The sequence below is a fragment of the Chaetodon auriga genome, chromosome 2, assembly GCF_051107435.1.
Source record: "Chaetodon auriga isolate fChaAug3 chromosome 2, fChaAug3.hap1, whole genome shotgun sequence".
Classification (NCBI taxonomy): Eukaryota; Metazoa; Chordata; class Actinopteri; order Chaetodontiformes; family Chaetodontidae; genus Chaetodon; species Chaetodon auriga.
In genome coordinates this window covers 15,994,153-16,021,877 of record NC_135075.1, presented here as the reverse complement: position 1 = coordinate 16,021,877, position 27,725 = coordinate 15,994,153, and the positions used below count along the sequence as shown (strand labels likewise).

At 42.7% G+C, this 27,725-nt stretch overlaps 2 protein-coding genes across 4 annotated transcripts in view; both read right to left on the bottom strand.

Moving 5' to 3' along the window:
• The window catches only part of LOC143337719 (potassium voltage-gated channel subfamily B member 1-like), a 37,591-nt gene extending 18,406 nt beyond the window's left edge, over positions 1–19,185 (bottom strand). Inside the window, exons 1-2 of one of the 3 annotated variants that reach the window (XM_076757453.1) lie at positions 18,902–19,185; positions 17,431–18,099 (exon numbers count right to left, since the gene is read on the bottom strand). In XM_076757453.1, coding sequence (XP_076613568.1) covers positions 17,431–17,985 — 555 coding nt within the window. In that variant the 5' untranslated portion in view covers positions 17,986–18,099; positions 18,902–19,185. Of the gene's footprint in view, positions 1–17,430; positions 18,100–18,897 lie in introns of all 3 variants that reach the window. The other 2 variants (XM_076757462.1, XM_076757472.1) reach the window with 2 other exon arrangements.
• A 1,143-nt stretch (positions 19,186–20,328) lies between these two features.
• LOC143339439 (prostacyclin synthase-like) lies at positions 20,329–27,304 on the bottom strand. Its single transcript, XM_076760672.1, has 10 exons — positions 27,226–27,304; positions 26,568–26,691; positions 25,635–25,810; positions 24,866–25,009; positions 24,257–24,384; positions 23,422–23,603; positions 21,644–21,779; positions 21,294–21,475; positions 20,723–20,874; positions 20,329–20,594 (listed from the first exon to the last, which is right to left on the bottom strand). Exons 1-10 carry the CDS (start codon positions 27,291–27,293, stop codon positions 20,444–20,446), a joined length of 1,443 nt encoding a protein of 480 aa, XP_076616787.1. The 5' UTR covers positions 27,294–27,304; the 3' UTR covers positions 20,329–20,443.
• Between the last annotated feature and the right edge of the window lie 421 nt (positions 27,305–27,725).

Here is a 27,725-nt window from a genome sequence, read left to right as displayed (position 1 = left end):
AGAGCTCAGTAAACAGGCTTCAGTGAGCCGATACAGCTCTGTGATTTGCAGGAATCAATGCGCGAGTAGCATCAGCTGATTCTAAATAACGCTCAGTTTATTTGACAGGCTGCCTCCTGCTTCTTCTCTTAAGCCCACAATCAATCTCTAAAAGAAATAAACAAATGACAACTCCGGAAATTTGTGCAAATTCTAAGAAAACTATTTACACTAGAGCTGAAATGATACACTGATTTATCAGTTGGTAGATAGCCAGAAAAATAATGGATTAATCTTACTTTTCATGCAAACATTAGCTGGTTCCAGCGTCTCAAATGTGAGAATGTGTGACTTTTCTTCATCTTATGCTTATAAATTACATATTGTGGCATATTTCCTGACATTTTATAGACTAGACAACTGATGGATTAATTAAGAAAATGATCAGCTAATTCACTGATAATGCAATAACTAAACTACACATGCAGAGTATGTGAGTGTGTATTCATACACTTAAGTGGAAAAATGTGTTTTTCAGTCAGCAAGAACAGTCCCACTACAATTACTGCTATTACTACAACACAAGGTCGGCACTCAAAGTTTGTTTGTACGGCCCTGAATCCTTGCTAACAGTGTCAAAGGGCTTCAGTTTGACACGTTATGCACTGCAGATAAAAACACTCACATCAAGCTCGGACCCTTAATTACAGTAAACAAAACAAAAATCTGTATGAAATGAATAAACCTTGAAAAGCACCTGATGGAGAATCGAGCTCCCGGGACAGGAGTAAGTGGTAGTAAATATCGCACTTATGTACCACTTCAAATACAATGATGGCACTGCTCCAGACTGCGTGTGCGTTCCTTAAAGCCAAGACGACACACACAATAATGATCCGGTCACCTCTGATGTAGTGAGGTGATTGGCTGCGACCAATGTAGAGATATCAAATATGAGTTGTATATCATATATGTTTTACTCGCAGTAATTGTGTAATTATTCGCTGCCTGCATCCAGACTAAATCTGCCATCATAACACTGTTGAAACAGGAAGTATCTGCAGATCGTTAGCAGCTGGCACAGAGCCAGTGCCGACTATCGCAGACTGCTGATTTCCAGTCTGGAATGGCCAAGTGTCCCAGTTGTTTACAGTGGCAGTGACAGTGACGATGATTTGCAAATGGAACAAAACCCTAAATTACAGAGGGATGTGTTCAATGCTGCTGCCATTCTCAGGATCCCAAAGCCGAGAAAAGAGGCAGAGAGAGAGAAAAGAGCCTCTGATCACATTTGAAGAGGTGCTATCAAACTGTGCCAGACAAATCATGATTTTTTAAAAAAAACAAAACACTTTTGTCTCCTAGTTCTGTGCTCTCACTCCCAGACACAAAGCTCAAGTGGAGAGCTACACAGACTGAAAAAAAGGCTAAACACATGTCAGGCTGGCACTTGATGCTCCACACACTACCTATATCCATCCAGCCTGCTGTAAACTGGCCGACATTCAAGCACGCTGGCCCAAGCCAATCACTGCCATACATGGAGATGCTGACCCCAGATTAAAAAACACTTAACCGCTCTCCGTCTGCTTCTCCTGACCGTCCCTACGCTCCCCTTAAGACAATGTCCTTTTGCAAATGATCTGTTTTACCTCCGCTACCACCCACTTCAGACGATCCTCAGTTTATCTGCTCCAGCCCCTCCTCCAGGCTCTCGCCACATGCAGTCCCCATTTCAGATCAAACCTTACTTTAGGGTGAGTAAACAGCACTTTATTGCCTGCACAATGGGCAGTCACAGTGCTTCCCTTTATGAAAGAAATCAATCAGGAAGCCGTTTTAATTTGCAGCTGCTATCCTTCCCACTACTAATCTGCCTCTTCTGCTGCTAGTGCAGCTGGTGACATGCCCACCAACCACTGTACTGGGTGATGTATTAAAGGCAGGCTGCACAGCGTCAGTGTTACCATCAGCATGGTGTGACCACAGTCTTCGATATCACTGAAGGGTGCAATGGAAAGCAATTGAGCATGATCAGTAAAATGACACATTCATTTGGGACACTGATCATGAAGTCAGATTTCTTCTTAAATGAAGCCCTCCCACCAGCTAAACCCTTCTTACTATAAAAGAAGCTGACATTCAGTCACATCACATGCCCACAGCATGTTTCCCTACGGCCTTTTAACCAGCCATTCTTCCCCCTCGTTATTCCCAAATCAGTTAATTTCTCTGCCTCTCCAAGCCATTGGAGGGCAGTTATCTCTCATTTTGTGGTTACTCTTAAATCATTTGAGTAATGTTTATTTTCTTCCCTTCCCAAGGCCACTCCCAAACCAATTTTAACCTCTCTGTCTAATGTATACGCTGCACAGGCTATAATACTCATCAATCTTTCAGTGCACCGTCTCCTCACCACACTCATCCAGGACCTCAGCGGTCTCATCTTATACCAAACCATCTCTTGTCACCAAACTTAAATAATAACTGCCTGCGTTGGGGTTGAAGTAATCTAATTAATTAATTGTCCTCTTTGAACACCTTTGAATCTCCAACTTTTTCACCAATACAATGCACCAATTTACCAAATCTCTTCCTCTTTGTTCACAGTGAGTATGTTTCACAACAAGAATTGCAGTCATTCGTGTAATCACTTTTTGGCATTAGACTCTGAGAGTGAGAGATCACACTAAGATTAGAGAGCAAATCCTTAGAGATTTGGCAACGCTGTTGTTGGCATGATCCACAGAGCCAGGGTTTCCATGGGATAGCCCCTGGGATTTCCCTTTAATACTGATTCTGATCTGGGCAGAGGGTTGATGAAGAGCCTCTAATGAGCAGGCTTCTCATTGCATTTTCTCAAAGCTCTTTCCCCCTACAAACACACAGTCCCGACCCCAACAGGAAGTGTATTACATAAAGGTATAACAAGATAAAATGACTTGGACATGCCGTCTTCATCACCACTTGATGATATCTGTCAATGTTAACTTTAAGTCCTGTTTACGTAACATGTAACACAGGGTGGTCGCCACTGTTATTGCTATAAACTGCACATGTGGTCTGTGAATAAGGACAGCATGACAGCTGTCATTTATCAACTGATCAATCAATTCATCCATCCATTAGACTGTGAACGTAACACTTCTTTGTCAAACTCTGTGTTTCTGTCCTCAGAGATCTGCATGTGGGACCACAAATGTGTTAATGTAGCAACAAGGGAGTCAGGTTTCCCCCAGATCACTAACCCTTTCAATTTACATCACGCCGCTCAGTTTACACAGGATCCATCGGCTCTCAGCTTCTGTTCTCATGGGAGATGGAGCTGCCTGAGGTGGTTTGAGAGATTGACGTCAGGCAGAGGACGAGGCGGTCAGATGATGAATTTCCAACAATTATGAGCTTTAGATGCGGATCATGTGACTGAGGCAAAGTGGACAGGAAAGAAAGCAAGGAATAGAAGGATCACGTTGGAGCAAAACAGAGTAGTGGTATACATTGTGCTGATAATATTAATAGTACTACTAGAGAGTAACAGATCATGGACATCAGAATATGTTATGCTGCACCTCTGGTCTCTACACCCACTCACTTTCTATAATTTCCTAACCTTCAACCTGTGACCAGCATCGTCTCCTCTCTCCTCCTGCTTGGCCCACTTAAGACCAACATGTCTATACATCTCCGTGGCCCATATCTCGCACCAGACAGAGGTAAGGTGATGTGCTCATGGCTGGTGTCTGGTAGGCGGAGGAAGGAGCGAGAGAAATGGGAGCAGCGAGTAGGCTGAGCCTCTGGCAGCAGACTGGGGAGAACAGAGACTCCTGGGACTCCTGCCTGGAGATTAGTGGGATAGTGATTGAAACTCACACAATCCACCCACTCTGCACTGCCAGACTATCAGCTAGGGTAAAGTAGTTCATAGTGCTAAGGACAAGCATTTAAATTCAAATAAATGCGTAGGACCTTTCCAGGATCCTTTTAATGAGAAACTCGTACGTCAGTCATTCGATGTGCTGAGGGGCCGCAGGGTTTCAGGTGAGTTACCTGAGGAGGAGTACTGCTTTGAGCTGCCCCCTGAGGGACTTCCTCTGTGGTATCATCCTGGCAAACACAGAGTCATGTACCGCCAAAGTGATCTCCTGAGTCTCGTATGGCTCATGCACGGTACCCACAGCACTACTCCTGAATGTAATTACAACAACACACTAGTTCCTCCTCAGTCAGCAGACCACAGGAGTCTCATGTAATTACCATTAATATTAGCATACTAACAGCACAAAGATGTGGCCTCTGCTCCTCTCTCACGTCTCTCACCATATGTTTACACTGGATTCACCATATTTTAAACTGACTTTTGCTCCTCTCACTTGACTGTCTCTACATCACTGTACGGGCGACTGACAGGCCTGGCGGTGCATCTGTTGTCACATTTGCATCTGTAGATGACAGCTCACAGTGAACCTAATGACCTGACGCATGACATAGGCAGCCGACTGGGAGAAGAGCCCAAACCTGCTCTGCTAACACCTCCACAACAGAAACATTTTGAAACAGAAAGTATGTCCTCATGTTCAGTTTTAAATAGAAGCAAAATCAGCTGCAATTCTTTGGCTGTGTTGACCTAGAAAAGCTTTTCTTTGCCACATCATGTCTCTCTCTCTCACTTGCACTCCCTCAAACAAGCACGATAAACACACACACCCACATACTGTACGTGGTACTGTAAATACAGGACACACAAATACTCATATAGTGCAGTGTATCATGCAGACAGGTTTTGTAATCTGTCTATTTCTATTTTAAGTATAGGATCTTAAGCCATGTAGGGAGTACATGATTTTGACAAATAATTTTGCACATGAAGAGCCCATTATCCATTTTACTCTTGTCTAATAGCTGAAGTTGCCTGCTGTGAAGTTTGTACTGCTTGTGTTGGTCTATAACCTCCTCTTACTCTCTACTCTTTGGTACTTCTGTGGGTTCTTCTGTGGAAAATTGTTTCTGGGTGTCTGAGATTCATCAGGGGTCTATTTGTTCTGTGCCATCAAGTGCAAATGAAACACCCATTAGGTACCAATTACAGCAGCCATTAGGTAACAAGTACAAACAAGCTGTACTTTTGGAGAAGGTGCACCCAGGACATCATCGACTAATACTCATTTAAAGGAAGAGCTTGACATTTTGGGTATATATGGTTATTTGCTTTCTTTCAGCCTTTTAGATGAGAAGATCCAGACCGCTCACAACTCGTCCATTCATTATGACGCTAGTGCCAGCACTTGTTAGCCTAGCTTAGCATTAACACTGAAGATGGGGAAACAACTAGCCCAGCTCTGTCCAAAGGTAACAAAATCCACGTATCAACGCCTCTAAAGCACATTAATTTACACGTTATATCTTGTTTGTGCAAAAAACAAAGTGAAAAAACAAGAATTTGCTGTTTTATGCACAGTTTATGCACAGCCAGTCTCTTGAGTCTTTGCTGGCTGAGTGCCAACTTTACAGTGACGAAAAGACTCCATTGCACTGCAACCAAACAAGAAATAGTCTGGCACATAGTTCCTCATAAAACTGCATCGAGTATCAATTACACTAATTTGTTAATCACAGAGCTTTAGAGGTGTTGATACGTGGATTGTGTGTTCGAGCAGTGTACAGCGGTGAGAGGGGTATCAATTACCTCATCTAACTCTGAACAAGAAAGCGAATAAACATATGTTCAGTCTGAATATTTTAATGAAAAGGAAAAACAAAAGAGATTTCTGTGCTTGCCTTCACAAATAAACACTAAACTATGTGACAGCACGTCCGGCAACACTGAAGGGCACTGAGTCCACAACCTTCTGACCACTGTCCATCACCACAGACACTCTGCTCTCACACCAGTCACACTCTTTCTCACGCACTCCCTCTGTCCGTCTTCCTGCGTATGAAACACCTCTGCTTTACACACTTAGAAAAGAGACGTGCTGCTGAATCTGCTGTTGGGAAATTAGGTGACTTCCAAACAGTTTGATGTAGTCCAGTGAAAAGCTTCCAAACAATCAACTAAATTACATCAATGTGTCTATTTCAGGATAAGTGTGTGTGTGTGTGTGTGTGTGTGTGTGTTTGTGTGCATTTCATGGGGACAATGAGTGGGTGGGAAAATAACACATTTGAAAGAAAGCCAGAGAAAGGATGGGAAAATGTGCAAGTTGGTGTGCTCATGTGTGTTTGTGTGTGTATACATGTGTGTGTGTGTGACAGCATATTTATTTATAGAAGCCCCTTGGGAGAGGAGTGCCATTACTGTGCTAAGGTAGAAAATCTGGTGGGGCTGTGCTGGATGTCACACTAAGGTGGCTTCATCACTCCTCGCAGGCTGCGCCTCATTAGGATGAGCAACACCCTGCATAATATTAACAACTCACACTTCTGCATCGTCCTTCGACATCTCTTTGTGCAAATGCCATTAAAAACAAACACCGCAGTCTCTCTGGGAGGAGTAGTTGTTGAAAAGACCACAATGTCACAGCCTCGCCTGTACTGTAAATTGATGCTGGGGTTCTTGTTTTCATACAAAATTCATTAAATAGAAAAGAGACTCTAACTTTGGTGACAGTTAGCATTACAAACAAAGGTTTGTAATGCTAACTGTCACTATTGATTCCCTTTGTTTGAATTAGTTTAATGAGAATGAAAGAGAGTAGGTGGACTAATTGATCCAGAAATCGAACTGACCTCCTTGTGACCGTTTATCTCTCGGTAGACAGACGCGCTGCCTCAGATCTGGTCACACAGGGGCTGAACTCTAATGCAGCAGCTGCTCTTTTTGAGTCCACGCAGGTGAGCAGAGAGGTGAGAAGGTCAAAACAATGCAAAGGAGAGATCTTATCTCCCTGTGCTGGCTTAATCATTAAAGATGGGGACACCAGTAGAACCTCTAACCTCACTCCCACTCCGGCCATCCTGACCTCAAGAGCTGCATTCTCTCTAAAAACCACTGTGGGACTTTCCTCAGAAACCAAGCATGACACTTCTGTGTGAGGGCTTGATGAACTCAACCTCTTCACGCTGCAGAGGATCGATTGCGAAGTATATTTTGAAATGTGCACCAGTCACACAACTGGATTTAAAGCTGCCGTCTGTGTACCTTAATGCATACATCTCGCTCTGTATGCGAGCTGTAAAATGAGATGTGCAGATGACAGGATTTAGACAAAGCTCCCATGTTTGCTTTTCGTCTCTCACTCTGTTTGCTAAAGAGCAGAAGCTATCGAGTGAGACGTGTCTGAGAACAATGGGCATCTCTCTCACCCATCTGCCTCTTTTCCTGCCGACATTTTCCCTCACTCGCACAACGTGTGCAGCCTCTGCTTTACTTTTCTCACGCAAATCAGCTCATTTGGAAACTGCATTTGTGTCAGGTGGATAAACCAACTGGAAATGAAGAAGTCTAATTTATTTACTGTACTGACATGCCCAAACGTGCCTAAACCAGCATCTATCAACATGATGCAAACTGATACGTTCGCCACAACAGTAACCCGACGCTTTATTTAATCCAGCCTGTCTAGCGTGGCAGACATAATGCTCCGCGGTGAGAGGCTGGAGGTGATCTTGTGTTAATTGAACCCTGTTGTTGACTGTTCACCCATTGAGTTTTCAGGTGTTGGGTTCTGTATCAAGTTCAGGTAATTACTGTTCCTCAGTCTGGCCACTGTGAACTCATGTGTGTGATGTTTGGATCTGTACATGCTGTCTCATAGTGCTGAATTTTGTATTTGAAGAAACCCTTTTGGTAGATTCTGTATTGCTTTCAAAGCATCTGTGCAGCTCAGATATGGCTATCATTTAAGCCCCAGAGCACTTTGTTTTTCACTCACAACAAAAAACTAAATGACCTGGAAAGAAGAAACAGGTTGATCTGAATATTGCCGCTGAACCTTATCTTCCTTTGCGTATCATGTGACCAGTCCCATCTCAAGCAGGAAGCCTGCAGGAGACAACCATTATTCACAAGATGCACTCTGCTCATCATTTAACCATTACAACATTACAACCCTTTCTCAGACTCAGCTACCTCTAAATACCTCTGAGCTTTCTCCTGCAACCATCTCAAATCACCAGAGGATACAGGTTGAGGAGCAACAACCAGAAGTGGATGCAAGCTTGCAAAATCAGTTGAGCTCCGGCACTGAAGCCAAACAAAAGGACAAAGCTCTAAACCTCCTCAGTTACGGTGTCACTGCGTTGTGCTTCTTTACTATTAGCCTGACAGCTTAGTGAGCATGGATGAGGTGTACGTGACGAAGGCAGCTGTTTAAATTTGCAAGAGCCGTCTTTTTGTTCTGCTGCAACCAATTGATGACAAGTAGGCTAAAGCACATGTAGCACTTGAGTTTGGGTGAGAAACTGAAAGAGCAGCGTCATAGAGCGATGTCATGTAAAGGAGGAATCTGGGAAAGCTCAGAGATGGATTACTGGCTGCTCAGAAAATATATCTGCTGTCAGAAAAAGTATTGGACTGACTACAAAATTTCATTGCATTATTCAGTCATGCTTGTCATTCCTGTATGGGTGGCTGGAAACTGACCTTTTCAGTCTCAGCCTGCCGAGTGAGCAATGAAAACCTTGGTGTGGTGTGCAACTGTAGCTTAAGAAGCAGCTTTTAGCACGCAATGGCTTTGCGTTCTAATGTCTAACTCTCTGGAAACTTCTCTTTTAGTCTGCGGGTGACCACCTGGCCCCACACCACTCGACAGTACATCTACTTGAGCGATGTTCTCTCACTGACAGGCCCGTCTGAATAATGAATGAAGGTCTCCAGCAAAGTAGTCGTGTCTCCGTCCCCTCGCGATTGACATCTCACCTTTTAAAATGTCAGTGTGGGTGAGCACCTCCACAGCCATAAACCCAGTTGCACCAATGTGTGAGTAATGTAAGGAAAGTCAGATAAAGCATTGCACTAAAAATAAAGCATGGATTTTGTAGGCCTGTCAAACAGAGATACTATGCAGTGGGAGTCTGCTTGTGTTTGTGTGTGCATGTGTAGCATACAGTGTTGCCCCAGCTGGCTTGTGCGATAAGCTAATGTGGTGTACTAGATCACCTCTCTCCATGGAAAGTGCAGGGCCAAAGAGGATCTATAGCTAAGGACCTCTTCCTCAAACTATATGCTCCAAACTGCAACTAGTCAAGAGCAGCCATCCATACTCGGGTAAAATTGATTGATATTATTATTAATTATTAATCATTTGTCATGTGTTATTTCTACCCTCTCAGTGTCAGTATTTCTCAAATGCACAGTCAAACCATCACATCCCAAAAACTCTGAAAATGGCCATATTGGCCACGAGCTGAAACCATCCCTAATAATGATAATTAGATGTCCTTAATAATTCAGTTTGTCTTTACAATCGCAAGTTGTACAAGTTCTCAAGCAAAATCTTAAACCTTGTTTGGCAACTTGGGGGCAGTGGAAAGCAGCTATCAGACTACACAATATTACATTTTTCCTTCTAATTTAATATAAAGAACTTTTGAGCAAATACACACTCAGCAGATACAGAGCAAAACTTTGAATTGAGCTGAAAGACGCTAAAAACACGAGAGCTGAGGACAACTGCTGTGTTGAGTGATAATTTTCTGTGGGGTCATCATTATGAGCGACCCCCTTTCACATACAGTCAAACTGAAGGATGAAGTGTTCCTTTATGTGTGGAGAAAACTCTCCTACTACTTAAACTAGAGTCTTAGATTACCTGGACGATACTCTGTCAAATGCTGAAAACAGGGCTGTTTGTCTGAGCTCATGACAAACTGACTGTTTGGAGATACGTGGTTCTCACACAGCAAACTTCAACACCAGTCATGATACAGACCTTTCATAGAGGAGACGAGCGAAGCCTAAACACGGATCTATCTGTCTGTTTGTCGCTGTTAACAGACTCCAGTCCGCAGTGTAGCTCACACACTTCACTGACAAACCTCAGAACTGTAGAGTAACATCAGGCTCCAGGATCAAGGAAACTTAGTATATCACACCAACACTTCTCTCTCTGCATCACACTTTTTATGCATTGTTAACTCTCTGATACGTTCAGTTCACCGCCCACCAAAAACATGTGAATGTTGAATCACAAAACTGGTGGTAATACAGCACCTCCATCGATTATAAACCACAAGAGCAGAATCCTGTTCTCTAAAACAGTGTTCATTGGTAATTTCTGAGGAAATGGAGGAGAAGTCTCTATAGGTGGAACCTCAGGCCCCATCCGTCAACAGCACATTTCTTCAAGATCTCAATACGTTGGAGAGTAGTAACACAGTTTTCAGTAGGAGCCAAATGAATCAACATGAAGCATTTAAAGGTCGAGCAGTCAAATGTGTAGGAGACTGGCTTCAATGCAATGTGGAAGCGCTGATTGGAACTTAAGTCTTTGAAGTCTTGGAGAAATCATTTCGGCTTAGCAAATAAGATGCAATGCCGAGCAGTCTCTGGCCAATACACAAACAATTTAATCCTCATCTCTGCAGTTCACAGCTGGGTAGATTTTGTCTATCGATTAGCAGCCGCTCTGATGGGACACGTTACTTCCTTAGGTGAATTTCCATTCACACACACGCTGATCAAACCACATCAAAGGCATGTTCTAAATCAATAATGCTAATGTGTCTCTCCCGGTTTAGAGCAGAGCCTCAGCAGAGTGTTGAAATTGCATAAAGACGATCCTCATGTGCAGCCCAAAAATAAAGATGAAGCTGTAAAGATAGACAGCATGAAATAAAGCTTTGCTATTCCAACCAAAGCCTTTCAACGTGCCAGCCTTTACATCTGTGGCTGGAACTGGTCTCAACAGACTCCAATGTCGTACCTGCCAGTATATGGATGGTCTGTGTCTAGTTCGTGTAGATTAAACCTATAAATAATGTGGCCGGTAAATATTAATTTTGGATCCATCCATGGGTGCAGAGGGAGCTGTTGGGCTGAGAGCCGAATATTAAAAGCTAGAGAAAGACTCTTCAGTGGCTGTCATGAAATATGAGGGCAGCTGTTATCTCTTTGCATTTAGACGAATAAGACAAATATATTTATAGAGTTCATTCTATCTTTAAATACAGTTCATGCAATGAGTGCTTACATGCTGATTAGGTTACATGGACTTGAAAAATGAGAACAAGGGGAGCAAAACAGAAACAGGGAGATGAGATGATAAGAGCGTGAGGAAGAGACAGAGACTTTGGCTCAATCTGACTCTGTGTGAGCCCACTTGGCGATATATATGGCACCGCAATCAGTCTGGCAGCTGGGAAACTGTGTGCCATTGATTTATGGCTATTCAAAGCTCACCGAAGCACAGCGGAAGAGTTGTTGTCACCCAGCAACAATCCTTGAAAACAAATCATAAAACACACTCCGTTGGATAGCCCCGTGCCTGGCTATTAGCATGCAAACACACACAAATACAGCGAGAGACAGGTGGGGAGGGAGGGAGAAAAAGCACAAAGAGACACAGGAAACTCTCAGCTCCTTCACCCACCAGCCACTGCTGAAAATAACAACATACACCATAAAATCATAGTGACTGTACTGCTGCGTGTCCTCTGGTCCCACCGCACTCCCTGTGACACAGTGCTGGAGGTTAGCATGACTGACTGCACTCCCTCATGCAGGACTCTCAGCAGGCAGTGGGCCATGGGAAGTCACACGTCTTAGTCCCTCTCTAATGGCTCTAAAGGGTGTGTCCTCACTCACCCCGTCTTGCCTTACATCTTAATGTCTTTGCCATCGATTTCCTCCCATTCCAACAAAAAGTCGTCTGGCAGGCTGTACGGGGTGGACGTGCAGCAGGTAACAGAGCACAGTGGATATCTCCACCCGTCTCCACAGAGCCTTAGCCTGGATGCACGGACTAATCTCAGACTTCACAAACAACAAAGCAAAGTGCTTACAGTGAAGTCAATCGGGCATATCTGATGTGCGGTAAAAAGTGCAGTTAACTGCCTCCAGTCATGGCTGTCTCAGGCTCGCTGAGAGGAGAAGTTTCCACGCAATTATTTGAAACAGCCTCTGCCAAGGCAAAAGAGCTAAGTGTCAGTTTTTATAGCTCAGTATCCTGTTCTGGACCAAAGCCTCAGTGGGTTGAGAGAGCGCTGAAAGGCTTTTAGGAGATGGGAATTCAAATTCCCAGAGTGTAGAGGTGTCAAAAAAGTCTGTCAAGTGAAAGCTGTATGTGTCAACATCATTTCTTAGGCTCTTCAAAATCAGAAAGTTAACAATCAGAACCTCCTCGTATTCAGTTTATGAATAATCATGATGTTCAGTCAGTCGTTCTGTATGTTCATAAGCTTTGTACTTCATTGTCTATAATCGCATCTTTGATATGACAAATCTCTTTGTTGTGTTGTGCGTTGCATATGGTGAAAATTAAATCCATATACAATTATCAATTTACATTTTTTTCCACACAACAGAAATGTTTGTTTTGCGTATTCCTACAATCTTAAAACAACACAAGGCATTGAAAGAGTTATCATTTATTTCTAATTCATACTGATGCAACTAAAAACAGCTATTTAAATCTAGGTCTGGGATGCCTTGACTGTGTGAGATATGAGGTTTATTTCTTGGGCTAATCTGCTAATGAGTTATCACTTATTTTATACTATTAAGACCTACAGCCATGACGGGTGACTTGTTATTACACTTCAGTATTTCTCTATAACGTCAAATTCTTAAATAATAATAAGTAACAACCAAATTTGAAAGTATTTCATCAGATTGGATTGATACTGGCCTGACAACATAAGCTAACAACCTCACCACTGTCGTTTTGCTAAATCCTGATTGGTGCATAGAAGTGCGTGACATCACCTTTTTCTAACTGAGCACCACCCTTTTCAAAACCAGTCAGAAGAGCAGGGACAAAACTAAACATGCAGAGAAACAAATTGTGAAATAACCAAAACTGTTCTGACTTTGGCAGAAAGTTGGGTGTCCATGTATGAGTCCATCACTTATAGTAAAGTCATCGAGGAAACAGGTTTTCAGGGCATTTAAACAAGGTCAATTTTAGAGTTTACAGCAATGATCGTTCTAATGCCAAACCCCTGGGAGTGTGATTTATAGGGCGACCGTGATCCCTCTGAGACTGAACTGCACCTTAGAGAGATTGAGCAACAGAGGCATGCTGAGACATGCTGCATTACATAGGCTGGTTTCGTTCCTAACCCACTAAACCCTTTCCTCCCACTGGGCCACACTAAAAATGACGACATGGGCATTCAGCACATACTGTTCCGTATCAGCAAGAGCTTATCTTTTATTGATGAAATGATTACCTGCAAGTTTTTGCTGTGTTTCTAGGGATGCATATTGTTATGCTCAATAATTTAGTGGGCAGACCTGTGGTAGAAATGCAGACTCAAGTGGGAAACTCAGTAACACCTCAACACTTCCAAGAAGAAAGACGCACTGGCTGCACACATCGTGTCCTTCACTACTGCTTGGACATGAAAAATGGCTTGTCGAGAGCAAGCGCTGGTGCCTATGTGTATTTTTGGGGAGGTTATAACTCCAAAAGGTCTACGATGAGGCGACATCTGAGCTATAGATATTTTGGATCACACCTTCTCTCTCCGGCATTAAGTCAAGTGTTATTAATGTGCAATTAAAATTTCATCAGGACTGAAAAATAAATGAGGCAGAATATATGTTTGGGAACAAACCGTTTTACCGATGGAAGTCGTCAATTAAGCCTCCGAAACAAGACTGCGTTTAATGGCTGCCATTTAACCTCAGTTTGACATTTTAACTGTTCTTTGTCCCATATGGAAAACTAAACAATGAGGAAATGGGCCTATTTGTCACACAACGCCCGCTTCCCTAGCTTTTCTGTTTCATTTCAGAAGTTTCTGGGCCCCGTTATTGTACACACTGTGATGTATGTACTCGTGTGTTTAGCGGAGGACAAGAGCTGACATGCTAGTATGAGCATGGGAGAAAGACATGAATTGTGTTCATATTTCTCTGTTTGACTGTGTGAAGAAATTGAAGCTGACACAGCTACAGTGGAAGAGAAACATGAGCTCAGGCTAAAACGTGCAATAATGCAGGTAAGAACCTAGAGGCACTTCATGAGGTGGAAATTCTGCTTGTTAAACTGATGTGTAATAAATTTACAAAAGATTGCATAAATGCAAAATGGAGCCAATTAGTCACTAATGATTGTGCCATGGACCATGTCTGGAGCCTCTTACAAATTTGCAAAGTACATTTAAAAATCTGTTATTATTTGCATGGTCCTGAACTTTATGAGCTCAGCTCAGTGAACAGCAGCTGGGCTGGGTAAAAATTCAGATTCAAACATATATTTGCTCATGTATTCTCAGTGAAATCAGGTTCAAATAAACCAGAGGACAGAATGAAAGATGCCATTCAAACACAGATAACACTGTTAGCATTCAGGAACAATCAGAAGTAATATTAAATAATTCAAAATGTTCAACCATCCAACAGGATGTAATATCATATAATAATCTCCTTTCAAAGCCGATGTAATTATGTCCATTCAATGCTGTAAAGTGGTTTCTCTGTGTCCAGTATTCACAAATGTAATATCGAAGGATTGCCAGCTCTGCGAGGTGGTGCCGTGTTTAATTGCATTTAAAAGAGAAGTAGGAGTTAGTGTGAACGTTTTCATCGAAAAGCCTGATAAGGAAAAAGAAGGTAAAATGATAGGAATGTATTTTCTTATGTCTGATAAAGAGGCCAGTCTTCATTATTATTATGCTTCTCACACTAATGGCTGATGTATCTGTATCTGTCTCTGTATCTGTATCACATCTGCAGACCATATGAAGCTATTTAGGGTAGAATTAACAACATGAGATGGCAAATTACTGAACCTGCTTTAAATCAAATATGGATATGACCATTGGTTATATAATGATTTTCCTACTTTGAGTGGAAAACATACTTTCTGTTGTTGTCCTTTTTTAACTTTTATGTTACATTTCAGTTCATTTTCAGCTGGATTTTAAGGAGAAGGTTTACACACAGCCACACTCCCAGGTTTCAATAAGCTTCAGTAAGCTGAATTGATCACTGTTATATCTTTGGATAGCAAGAAGAAGAACAGCAGCTGTATGTGGTTGTATAAACAAAACACATTTAGTCTAATATGTAAAAAAAGGATTCATGAGAAATGCATGAAAAACATCAAAAGCACATTGTCTACTGACTGCTGGTTTACACACGATAGTGTCAACATGAAAATTAGTCTGGATCGGACAATTATGTTAATTTATATATACTGACAATAATAGAGGATCAAGATTGGACCCTTGAGGAACCCCATCGTCAATTTGAAGGGGATGTCAATTTAATATCAACAACACCCCAAGTTTATTATTCATTATTAGATGCAGCAAACCAGCTTTTATCAAAATCAACAAATCCAAAACAAAATGACTTGTTAAATCAAAAAACTATGACCAACAATATTAAGAGGTTTTTAAAAATAAAAGTATGTCAGGCATTTTTAGGCAGGTTTTTTTTTCTTTTTTAGATTTCTTCATTGTTATTTTAAAGGAGCAGTTGGTGATATTATGGTCTGATTAATATGAAACCACCACAGATTCCAACATCTCAAAAATGATATTTGCCACTCCTCGAGGGAAGCGGATCAGGTAGAGCTCCTCTGCTGATTTACAAGACTTTTATTGTATCACAATTCCAACTATGTGGCCTGCAAACATAACAGGATGAGTAATAGCTGCAGCCACAGTCTGGTTCATGGAGACTTGTTGTTGTTTCATAGGTAGACTGTGTGGAAGAGGTATTTACATCACAGTTTAGCGGAGTCAGATTTTCCCTTCTTGTCGATAATCTAACACACTGATTTCTCAGATGCCAGGAGGTGAGTCAGTCAGCAGGTATCGGCCGACCAGAGGACCTGGTGTTGGATGATGCTCTGTCTGCAGTTTCAGAAAGTTCAGCAGAGAACCGAAGGCCACTGGATGTCTTAAAAAGAGCATGTCTTTAAGCAACGTGATTGAATAATTTAGAAAAATAATTAAGGGCTTCAGTAACTCAAGGTTAGAGATGGAGCAGGTTCTTTCAATAGATGAGCTGAATAAATTATGCAGGACCCCCTGTTCAAGGAGGTGTTTGAAATCTCTTTGGGTAATGATTCAACCATGATATCCTCTAAGTCAGGCATGCTACTGGAGGTCTCATGCCTTCCTAACACACACTTCTTCACACGAATGTAACATCTTCGAGCCTTTTGATGACACATGGTGAAATATTTTAAATTGCATCTGATAACAAAAGATGAGACAGTCGCTGCGAGTGTAGTACAAAATTAGCTGAACTTTTTTCTTTTTCACCCTCTCAGGTAAATGCAGACTGACTGAGAAGAGCAACATCCCTTAATGTGCAAATTCCTTGTGGGAGTGGTAACATACAGCTGGGCGATCATTTCACATTTATTTTTAAATGAATATTGACCCAGATCTTTCACAGAGTTCACTAACATGACTATATTCATTGATCCAGCAGAAGTGAAGACCTCTTGTTCCTGGAGTGTGAGCTATGAGCCTGTTAATGAGTTGGATGATTGAATACTGGACTGGAAATGAGGCAGGGGTGGCTAATGAAGCCAAGAGGGGGTGACTGTTGAGAGGGAGGAGGGTGATGGGCTAAAAATATAGATTTTGTGCTGTGGAGTTTTTTTGCTGACATGGATTAAACTCTAACAATAAATGTCTCTCCTTTCATCCTGTCTGGTGTTTTTCGATGAAAAACAAACATTCAATAATTACCAAGAGACCAGCTTCCAGACAATACAGCCTTGGGAACAAGTATCTGACTGAAACCAATAAAGGGAGACAATGAAGGCTGTCATACACAAACAAAAAGAGGTTTTAATTGACTCGCCAGAAAAATGGCACCCGAGTCTTTTCTTCTCGGGAGAGTACACCTAGTTAAGGCTATTGATTTAAGTGGAGTAACGAAATTAGTTTCCAAAGTCATGCTACTCAGATGAATAAGCAAAACTTTGCCGACAGCTTTGACGTACAGCATCTCTCTATCTATGTCTCCCTCGCTCTCTCCAGCTGCTGAAAGTGACAGATTAAAAGCACTGGTTCAGGTTAAAAGACAGTCAGACAGCAGATCAAGCCAGTCTCAAAGAGAAGTTTCCGCTTGCCTCTGGATGTTAAACTAAATTTCTCCCCCTTTTTCTGGTTGCATCTTTAACTGTTTTCTAAATTTAAACCCTAGTCATTAGGACCCAAAACTCGGCAAACTACGCTTGATGGAGACATCAGGATTTAAAACTTCAGTAATTTAGGTCTGCTGGCTGTAGGCCAATGCTTCCCTCTCTCAGATTACCTACAACTTTCACTCGATCTGTCCTGATAGTGTGGAAATAAGGAAAGCCGGGATGGACCCTGTACCTTAGCAGCAAATGATGAGCTTGGCTTCTCCAAGAGGTCCCAGAGCTTCTTCCTCTTCTCGGAACAACATGTGGTTGTAAACTCCTCTCCCTCTCTCTCCCTCATGTTCTCGGCCTCTCTTTTGAGCTCCTCGTTCATCTGCTCCTTTTTCTGGTGGTACCTGGCCTGGCAGCAGGACTCCAGGTAGATCTCGTCGATGCCCCAGAAGTCCAGCTCCTGACTGAAGGAGAGGGCGCACATCTCCTCCATCATGTGCAACTTTCCGGTGCGGTAGAAGTTCAGAATGGAGGTGAAAGCGCCGGGGTGCCTGTCGAAGAAGTACTCGTTGTTAGCCAAGCTGTAGTCGTCGCATATCTCCATGATGGAGTCGTGGGTGTTGCAGTCTCTCAGCTTGCCCAGCCTTGTGCGGGGCAGCCTGTCCAGAGTCCTCCACAAGACTTCATGGAGAAGGCCCCCGACGTTGAGTCTCACCCGGCGGGAGTGGGTCTTGCTGCGGATGATGTCCATCGTATCCGGCGGCAGCGAGGTGGCCGACCGAGACCCCGCTTTGATCATCTTCACTCAAGTCACTCGGTCACTTGAAAAGACTGGAAGATACAGTCCGGTAGATTAAGAAGACATGGCCCTGTAGATGACCGCATCAGGGTCCCTCCTCGTTTCTTCTTGTGGCTGTAAGAAAAGAAAAAAAAAAAAGAAAGAAAGAAAGAAAGAAAGAAATGTTGTAAGCGCGGTTGAGCAGCCAGTGGCGGTGTCCTACAGTAGCAATGTCAGGTGGTTTATCCACTCATCAGAGAACCAAATAGATATTTTAATCAGCTTTAACGGGCACAGCCGCTTTTCTTGCTGACAAGGGTGGCGGTGGGGTGGGGGTGGAGAGCCGGGCCAATGATAAACTGGACTCCACTTGTGAGCGCTGTCCAGTGCTGAAACGCCTGTCTGTCACCCTGCAGAGCGCCGTCTGTCGCTGTCCGCGCACGCTCGTGCTGAAACGCCTCAGCTCGGGTGGGACAGCGACCAGTGCCGATCCGAAGACAGCTCAGTTAAGAAGGACAAGTGTGAATGTGTAGCTCAACTGCTCTCTAGAGTTATATTAAGACGGACTAATTCTAACATCAACTTTGATTAAGAGCCCACAGCACATCGCATGCTCCCCTAACACCAGTCTGCCCTGACAAGTCCAATGTAGCGTCGTGTTCGGAACTGTTATGCTGATACATAAAGTTAATTTTGTCCGAGGCAAACATTACTACGCTCTTTTGCGCATATCTGAATTATGCAACACAGCTGCACTTTGGAGACATGTACATGGGCTGACAGTCTAACCAGTAAATGGTGTAATGATGCTACACCAAATGACGGCAGGGCATAAAATATCAAAGTGAAACCAAGTGGGCTATAAAACCTTCCTGCCTGTAAAAATAAAAGCTGGAGCCAAAAATAAGTTCAAGCACAGTAAGGGAAATTTACATACGTATCTTCCTTATATCCCGATTCACCTCAAGGACGGACAGCAGCAACATTTCAAGAGTATACGCGTTAAAACTTCTGATGTCCGTCCAGGGCTTCGGCGCTTCGCTGGCAGCTGATGGAGGCATCATGAGCTACGTAGCGACATGTTGACAAATGTAACAGTTGTACACAGACCATCAGCACGTCCAGTCTGCCCTGTCTAGCCCCCCTGAGTAGGAAGAGACTCCTGAGAGTCGCCGGGAGTACTCGATGCGTCCTCTAGTCTAGCTGCTCAGACTGTGAGTGCGCGTCTGTGACTGTGATAGGGATCCTGCAGGGGCTGATTTCACTCAGACTCCTCCAGCGGCTGCAGCCTGTGCGAGTTTAACCCTCACAGAGCCAGCGAAGTGCATCTACACTGAGTCTGGCTTTGTGTGGCAGCGTTACAGGCCAGCAAGGGAGGTTATAGCAATTTACTACAACTCTATGAAATTTAAAGTAAGACCAGTTCACACAGCATATATCTCTATGGGATAGGAGATTTAAAAAATAATAATAATAATAATAAAAAAATACTACCGCATATTCAGCCTACTGTTAAGCATAATGTAAGGCCTCATATGAATATTATAGGGTTCTTTCCCTGGATGGTAGTCTGTGAATGCTTACTCAGCTGAAAAGTGGTTAAACATGTCTGATATAAGTATGTGAAACAGTATAATTCAGTCTTGGCAGAGAGAACCTAACTGGACTGAGACAATGGTGCATTCAGGTCCACTGGAAAAGTCACTCATTAATCCACACACAAAGGGACTCAAGCGCTCAGGACACAATTAAACTGAAGCCAGATTTATTGGAGCTAAGGGCTAATTTTGTCCACGATGGTGCTCTCACTTTGTATGCATCATCGTATCAAAGCATCAAGGCTTAAACATGACGTGAGCTGACAGGCGTGCTAACATGTGAGTAGAACTAAGAGCATGTTCTCTGTTGTTCCCTCACAAACCTTCGCTAATCTGTGGTCTACGGTGGATCTGCACCTGCTAGCAAGTAATCAGTCGCTTTCCAAACGACATGTAAATCCAAACTTTCCACTCAGCTTCACTCTGCAAACAGCAGGGATGTGTTAGTGTGACAGATGTGTGGCCGGCTCTGTTTACAGTACAGACAGTCCCCTCATTATGCTCGTGCTTTCCATCTAACATACAGAACCAAATGCTCCAAAGCTTAACTAACAGCTCCTGAAAGTGACACTTTGTGAATACTCGTCGAACTGAAACATATTATTTTACTTTTACTCAAAGTAATAATGTGCAGGAACTTATGTGACTGTAATTAATTTGAACCATTGAAATCATTTTACACAAAAACTCAAAGAAATTTGACGACACAGGATTATACACAAAGTATTATTTACATTTATTGATAAATAATAAAATAATTCTATACTGTATGACATAAATATGCACCATAAATATAAAATACAAAAGTACAAAGGGCATATTGACACTATAAACACTATGCATGTGTTGAAATGTGCTAAACAGATACGTGTTTTGCTCATCTAGAGTGTATTCCTGGGTCTATATCGGACAAGCAAGTCCCCCTCTGGTTGTAGCATTCCAAATCCATAACGACTGGCATTTACCTCTGGCATCTGAGCATTTGGGTCACACAACTCCAAATCATAGTTAGTCAACACCGTGTAAACAAACCTGCAGAGCAAACACAGATAAAAACATGGCATTAGAGCGTTCGAGCAGAGCTTAGAGCTAACAAACAACTGTTTTCAGGTCTTAACCGATGGTAAAGTTTGATAGTGGGGTGATTCTAGGACACTCACTGTCTGATGGTATTGATGGCAAACTGCTTTCCCACACAGCCATTGGTCCCTGCGCCCCATGGCATGGTGTAATATTTCAGCCGCCTCCCTCCTTTATAAAAATCCCTCTTCGCTGATCCATCTTCATTCAGGAAGCGATCGTACTTGTATTTCTGGAGAAGAAATATTTTTAAGAGCAGACATTAGATGCTAGCAATTGGACAGGACAGATCTATTTCTGAAAATGAGCTTGATGATACAGTTTAACGTCTGCTGGACAGAGTTATTCTAATGCAGCCTAACTGCCGTGTCCTTCCCACGCCTATTAGCTGTGTTTCTGTTCCCGTGCTCAACTAATCCCTCAATGGCCCACAGCTCTGGGTTTGACCTCTCACTGGGTAGTACAGGGTCAGCTTTGTGTAGGCGTTGATTCCACCTTACATAAACAACTACATTAATTACACTTAAGTCTGCCTCCAACTCCTCCCCAGGACAATTACTACTGATCCTGTTGGCAGCACAGGCACGTTTCGATAGAGCGAAGAGGTTCGATACAGCGAGACAGTTGCTTTAAAAAGACAGAACAACAAACCTGTGGCTCTTGGTAAATCTCTGGGTCCATCTGAGGGCTGTTGAAGGGGAACAAACACACCCTGTCTCCTTTCCTTAGCAGGTACTCTTGGCCATCAGCCATGTGGAGGATCTTATCCTGCACTACCTCTCTGGTGATGAAGGGGGCAGCGGTGAGTCTCAGTGTCTCATCCAGGGCACTGTCTGTGAAGGGGCAGAAAGAAATGTTGAAAGAAGAGCAAAAGAGCGACAGCATATATACATACATAATGTCTATTATTCCAGTATATGTTGCATTCTGGAAAAACAACAGCAACAACCTCATACTGGTAAATATCTTTCTGTTTACACAAGCTGGGATCAAGCCCTCACCAAACACTGGGGTGTTCACAGGTCTGTCCAGCAGAGAGGTCTCTGAGGTTTCCATCTCCCTCTTCACCGCTGTCAGAGCCTCAGGGTTTGTCAACAAGTAGCCCAGCATCCAAAATGCAGCAGGACCGACATTACCCTGGAAAAAAAAACAAAACTCACATCATGACAATGATAAGGTTGTCTCTCTCTCTCTGGTGTTGCACAGAGCTGACACAGGTGGTTATGAGGTAATAGCGGATGAGAAAATCACATGACACCCATACTGCTCATGTTTATTTGGCATTAGAGTCATACAAAGCACACATTTCAATTAAAGTAAAGGTCAATTAAATAAAAAAGCCTCACGCCGAGATTAAAAAAAGAACGGCTTCCTTTCTTGTGTCTGGGATGAGAGGAGCCATGCTCTGGATCGTGTCGCTACTGGCAAAGCGCGGCGCGGTAATGGTTTACTTAAAAAGGAAAGCCATCGGAAACCTGAGGTCCCCTGCCATCTGCCTGCATCCAAGGGCAGGACATTGAAGCTATTTAGTTTTACGGCAAACTGCAGTGTTGTCTGCCAGGAGTGCACACATAAAATAGTGAGCACCGTTGAAACATAACATTGTGACTAAACGACCACAAAATTGCCTCTTAAGTCACCACAAATAAACTATAAAGTGTAATTAATGCTTACTTGACAACACATAAACTCTGCTGATAGAACTTGTGTATCCATTAAAACATGCATCACAAGAACATGACATTATCCAAACTGTGTGTATCACAGACCTGAGAGGAGGAAACCTTTCTTAGATGGAGAAATATTGGATGTTTGAACTTAGTAATACTGGCATTGACTGTGATTACAATACTGTTTGGCATTAACTAATAATCTGCACGTACATAATGAAATGAAGTTAATTTCTCACACTAAAATGTGACTCAGACACAACTGACAAAGCTATGACTCAAAACTTGTAATCAAATGGAAATAAACCACAGTGACAAGTGCAAAGAAAAAAGATGAGTAAGCAGCCTGCAGCGTAATGCAAATGCTGAAGTAAATATCTGATTAACGCATTTGATGCAATAAACCCCTCAGCAGGACTGTAGGCAAGAGTGTATGAGTCAATACCAAGTCAAGTTATATGTGATTAAGTAACCAAGACCAGCTCAATTCCCGTTCAAGACTAAAACCAGTACAACCACTTACCTACTTTCAGTGTTTTCATACAAACATTGTTTAAACTGTGTGTGGTTGTCACAGGGAAAACTATCAATGAAGTTGCAATTTCTTTTATTTTGGTGCAACAAAAAGTCATTCAGACCTCTTTGATGTAAAGAATTTTGAGCTGCATTTCCTGTATGAAAAGTGCAACACAAATAAAGTTTATTAGTATTATTATTATTATTATTCAAATGTAGCCAGTAGTCAACTACAATCCTTTTATTTTATTTTTATTTTCCTGAAGCCCTTTCATGGCTCTCCCTATCTCAGGCAGAGTAGCTGTTGTGACAGCAGAGGTGAACAGCACACTCGTGTGCTGAACAGGAGTACTGCTGCTGCTGCTGCTGCTGCTGCTGCTGCTGCTGTACCCGCAGCTCTACATCTTTATCTCGGGTCCCTTTGACCAAGTCTACTTGGAGGGGCGTGGGACCGAAACCACCTCACAGAGACTCAGTGGGATCAAGTTCATCCGACAGAACAGGCAACTTGCCTAATCTCTGGAGATGATCAGCAACTGAACTTCTTGTCTTGCACTCACAGAATGCCTCTCCTCTCCCGACGTCTGACTCACCTGTGTGGCCCAGAGTTGCATCAGCACGGCCTTCCTCTGCGTCTCCTCGTCGACCCCCTCCTCCTGCAGCAGCTGCCTGTAGCCGTGAAGCCAAGGGCTCGACCCCGAGTCCTCAGTCAGACCGGCCGGAGCCAAAAGCTCCCACAGTCTCTGCCGAACACTCTGGGCTGTCCTCCTCTCCTCTGTCGGATAAACATCGCAAAGGAAGTGAGCGAGTGAGTCACAGACAAAACATAAACAGCTGACCTCAATCTGAATTAAATGCCAGATACAAATATTATTGTGCACAAGAGGTGGGAGAGGAACATTAATTCAGGTATGACAGGCACAATTGGCAGAGGTGCACAATAATATTACAATTGGCCGACTTCCCCGTGTGGAAAGGGTGGAACAAGAGCAATTATAAACAATGATACAGTGCACAAAGGAAGACAAGCCCTGGGGAAATAAGGTGGACTTAATCTGGTGATAGTGAAGTCAACTACCTGTGCTACTGAGATCATAGTCTGCAGAGGACTGTGATGATGAGGTGAGAATCGTGAACAGGAGAAGGCTCCTAGACGCTATGTAAGCAACTGAGTAAGTGGAAGTCGCCATGGCAACCCCAAAACAAATCTGAGGGAAGACGCATCGATGATGTCAAAGCACGTTAGCTGAGACACAGTGACAATGTAAACAGTGAAGACACCTTCGCATGACTCATGGCTGGTGATGTCAGAGATGCACAGCTGATATACATTGAAACTGCTGTAGATGACTCGTCTTATCGCGGTGATTTCAGCTGCTGACACCTTTTAGAGCAGTTTACGGGGAGAGGTGTCTGCGGCGTCATTACCTGGCTTTAAGGTGCCTCTTGCCATTTTGGTTAGGAGATCGTCAAACTTCTTGTACTCTTCATAGACGCTTGAGGGATCAGTTCTGTTGTTGTTCTGCTCTCCGCCAAACAGCGTCAGATAACCCACCCTGCAGAGACAGGAGACAGGAGAGATGGAACGTGGAATGTGCGGGACTTTTTAGTCAGTAAATCTGCAGATGGAACGATAACAAGCCTTTGAGTTTTTCTATCGGGCCACACAACATGAACCATGTCGCCTCGTTGCAGTAAACATTACGTACTGTTTCACATTCCAAACGGCTTCTGGACAAGTTCTGATGATTTATGTCATGAAAGACAGCTACAGCTCACATCCGCTCTGCCAGATATGTTCAAACTGGAAATGTGACCTCCAACATGTGTGAAAGAGTGCAGCCATCCTACATTTTTTGTGCTTTGTTTACAAGAAGAGAACTACAGCACTGCCTCCAGGGTAAACTGTTTAGCTGAAGGCTTTTGAGCTGAATGCATGCTTCTTTTGACGTAGCTAAGAGCGTGTGTGTGTGTGTGTGTGTGTGTGTGTGTGTGTGTGTGTGTGTGTGGGTGTGTAGGAAGGGGAGGCTCTCTTACTTGAAGAGTAAACTGTAAGAAAGGTTGAAAAGTCCCTCTTCTTTCCAGTCTTTCTGGTTCTGAGGCATCTCGGCTTTCAGCAAGGCCTGCAGGTGTCGGCTCGTGGTGCTGTTAAGGGCATTCAAATTCATTCCCATGAAGTGTCTGCAGGCACAAAGGTTACACCAGACAAGGGAGGAAAAGGTTAACTGCTGTGCCACCGAAGGGACTCCTGTAAATCATGTCACACTGAGCGCTGGTGTTGTGAAAACAGTGCAATTACTCAGTGACAACATTATTAAAGTCACCTGTTGACTTAGTGGCCCTCCCTATTTTCCCTGAGGTAATGTAACTGAGGTTTTATATTCAACAAATTTGGGAAGGTAAAGCTGCATGCGCCTATAAATCAGATGCAACTAGAAGAAGGCAGCGTGCACAAACGTCGACCCTTTAGACCTCTCTCTCTTAAAGATTGAGTCTAGTGTTTCCCCTTCTGTCTTGGATGTCTGCCTGTGAGCCTGTAATCTCATGACAGCAGATATGTTTTCTTTCACTTCTACACAACAAAACAAAAACTGCACAAATGACAATGGAGCAATAACAAAACAAGAAACCTTAAAAATAGATTCCCAAAAACAGGAAGAGTGTTCCTCAGAAATATTCATGATGAGACTGTTCATGAGACTTGATGGATTTCCATGAACAAATTTCACTTCTACATTCACATGAAATGAAAATGAAAACACAGAGCAAGCTTTCGTCCGAGAGTAGAAGGTAATTAGGTCTGTACTTTTTCATCATTGCTTTCGCTTTCGCCGGCTGGTGGTGCGGCAGCCGCAGGTTGAAGATCCTCTCCATGAGCACCTGCGCATAGCGAGTGAAGTCCAGGGAGTCCGAGTCATTGATGACTGTGTCGTATGAGTGTGGATCCAGCAGCACCGTCACATAGCGGCCAGCAGCACGCACCTGGACAGCATCAGGGAAAAGTGAAAATCTATGAGATACACACAGGTACAATGCAGTACATTCTTTTTGCATGCATTCGTCTGTTTAACAGTTTCATAAAATGCAGTCAGCACAGTAACAGGTATTAACTGTGCAAAATATCTTGTATCACAAAACTTTGCATCTTAACTATTTTGCTGTTTTTAAGCAAATCAAATTCACCTCGGTTCATTAGATTTGTAAGTGCAGTTTTCTTTCGATCTTCTGTAATACAAAGGACTGAATTCCTGGAAAATGACTTCTTGTCCCACTAAAAAAAATTGGAAACTTTGTATTTTGTCTCAGGATAACTGACAATCGCAGCGTGCCCTGGTGTAAATTCAGGTTACATGAATACGAACACACTCTTAAATCTCTACAAATGTGATTTCAAATTCACAGCCTCCATCACACTGAACAAACAGGACTTCTCTTTTCTCCTGTCGCAATCCCTCGAAATTCAGCATGAGAACTGACTGCCAAGCATTCAGTATCATCTATTGTCAAACTGCATTGCATAATAAAGTTCATTCTTGGCTTTGGAAACTGCAGTTGACAAAACAGTCTCACCTTACGGTCCATTTAGTCCATGCTCTACAGCTTTTGACACATTATCTTCCTCAGCAGTGGGTGTTTCCCCGCTACTGGAAGGAATTGGACTTTTTCTTTTTTTTTTTTTTTTTTTTTATCTACAGATGAGAGAATCTTGTATCATCATCTTTAGGTTTCTTCTACTCACTGTGAAAATGTCGCCGTGTTTCAGCTTCATTCGATTCAAGAACTTGGAAGCATCTTTTCCAAATTCAAGTGCATGGCCGAGCCACGGGATCACACCTTTGTCCAGAGGGGGATCACTCTTAGATCTAAAGACAAAAATACAAATAACAAGTGAAACAGATTTTTTTTCTGTCAGACACGTCTGTCTGTCTGTCTGGCACTTTATTCTACTGACATGACATTTGGTCGTCCACCGTGTGCACAGTGCAGTCTGTGTTTCTATGTTTAACCTTTTAAAAGATTATGGTAGTAGAGGTAAAGGTCAAGAGAACAATAACAGGGATTAGTCGCAGAAATTATCATTACATCACAGATTTTTTTGTGTCATTTCTAATTGCCTGAAAGGAAAACAAAAGAAAAAATTCCAAGGACGCTTCTAAATTTAACTGTAGTCGTTTAACAACATTCCTTAAGACTGCAGAGAGAACAACGCAGTAAAAACTAACAAAATAAATGGGTTTGCTGACGGTGATAAAAACGCGTGGCGACTACTTTATTATTGTTATCACCACAACTGTTATTATTGAGTGATGCTGCAATAAAATCAGTGTTAAATCAGTGTTTTCTTAGAATATTAACATCCATAAAGAACAATACAAGCGAGCCGCAGAGTAACTTACCTCGATCTGTGTGTGAGAAGAAAATAAAGCAGGACAGCTTGGACGAGCAGAAAAATGGTCCAGATCATCTCGTGTTTACTTCAACGCTCCGAAGGATCAATGGAGGAAACTCAGTCCGCACGTGGCTTTTTATGGCCCTCCTTAGGTCACGTGACTGACAGGCGCTCTTTCAACAAGTGGCTACCTTGAAATGAATTATTATTGTTGTATGTTATTATTGTTGTTCTATTATTACTAAGCTATGAAGTTGGACAAAACAGTATATATTTCACATGTTGGGGAAAGTATCCGCACGTTAATCTGTCTGATCATAAATCTTACAATGAATCCTGTTTAACAGAAAAGTTAAAAATAGGATTATTCTCCCAAATATCAAAGCCCGAAATAAATCCCCATCAAATTAGCCACAGAATCTCCGGTGTGTGTCTTTTTTTGTTTCCTGGTCATTTTTCTTTTTGTTATAGTTGTGGTTTTCTGCTGTATTTTTCCGCTTTGGGAAA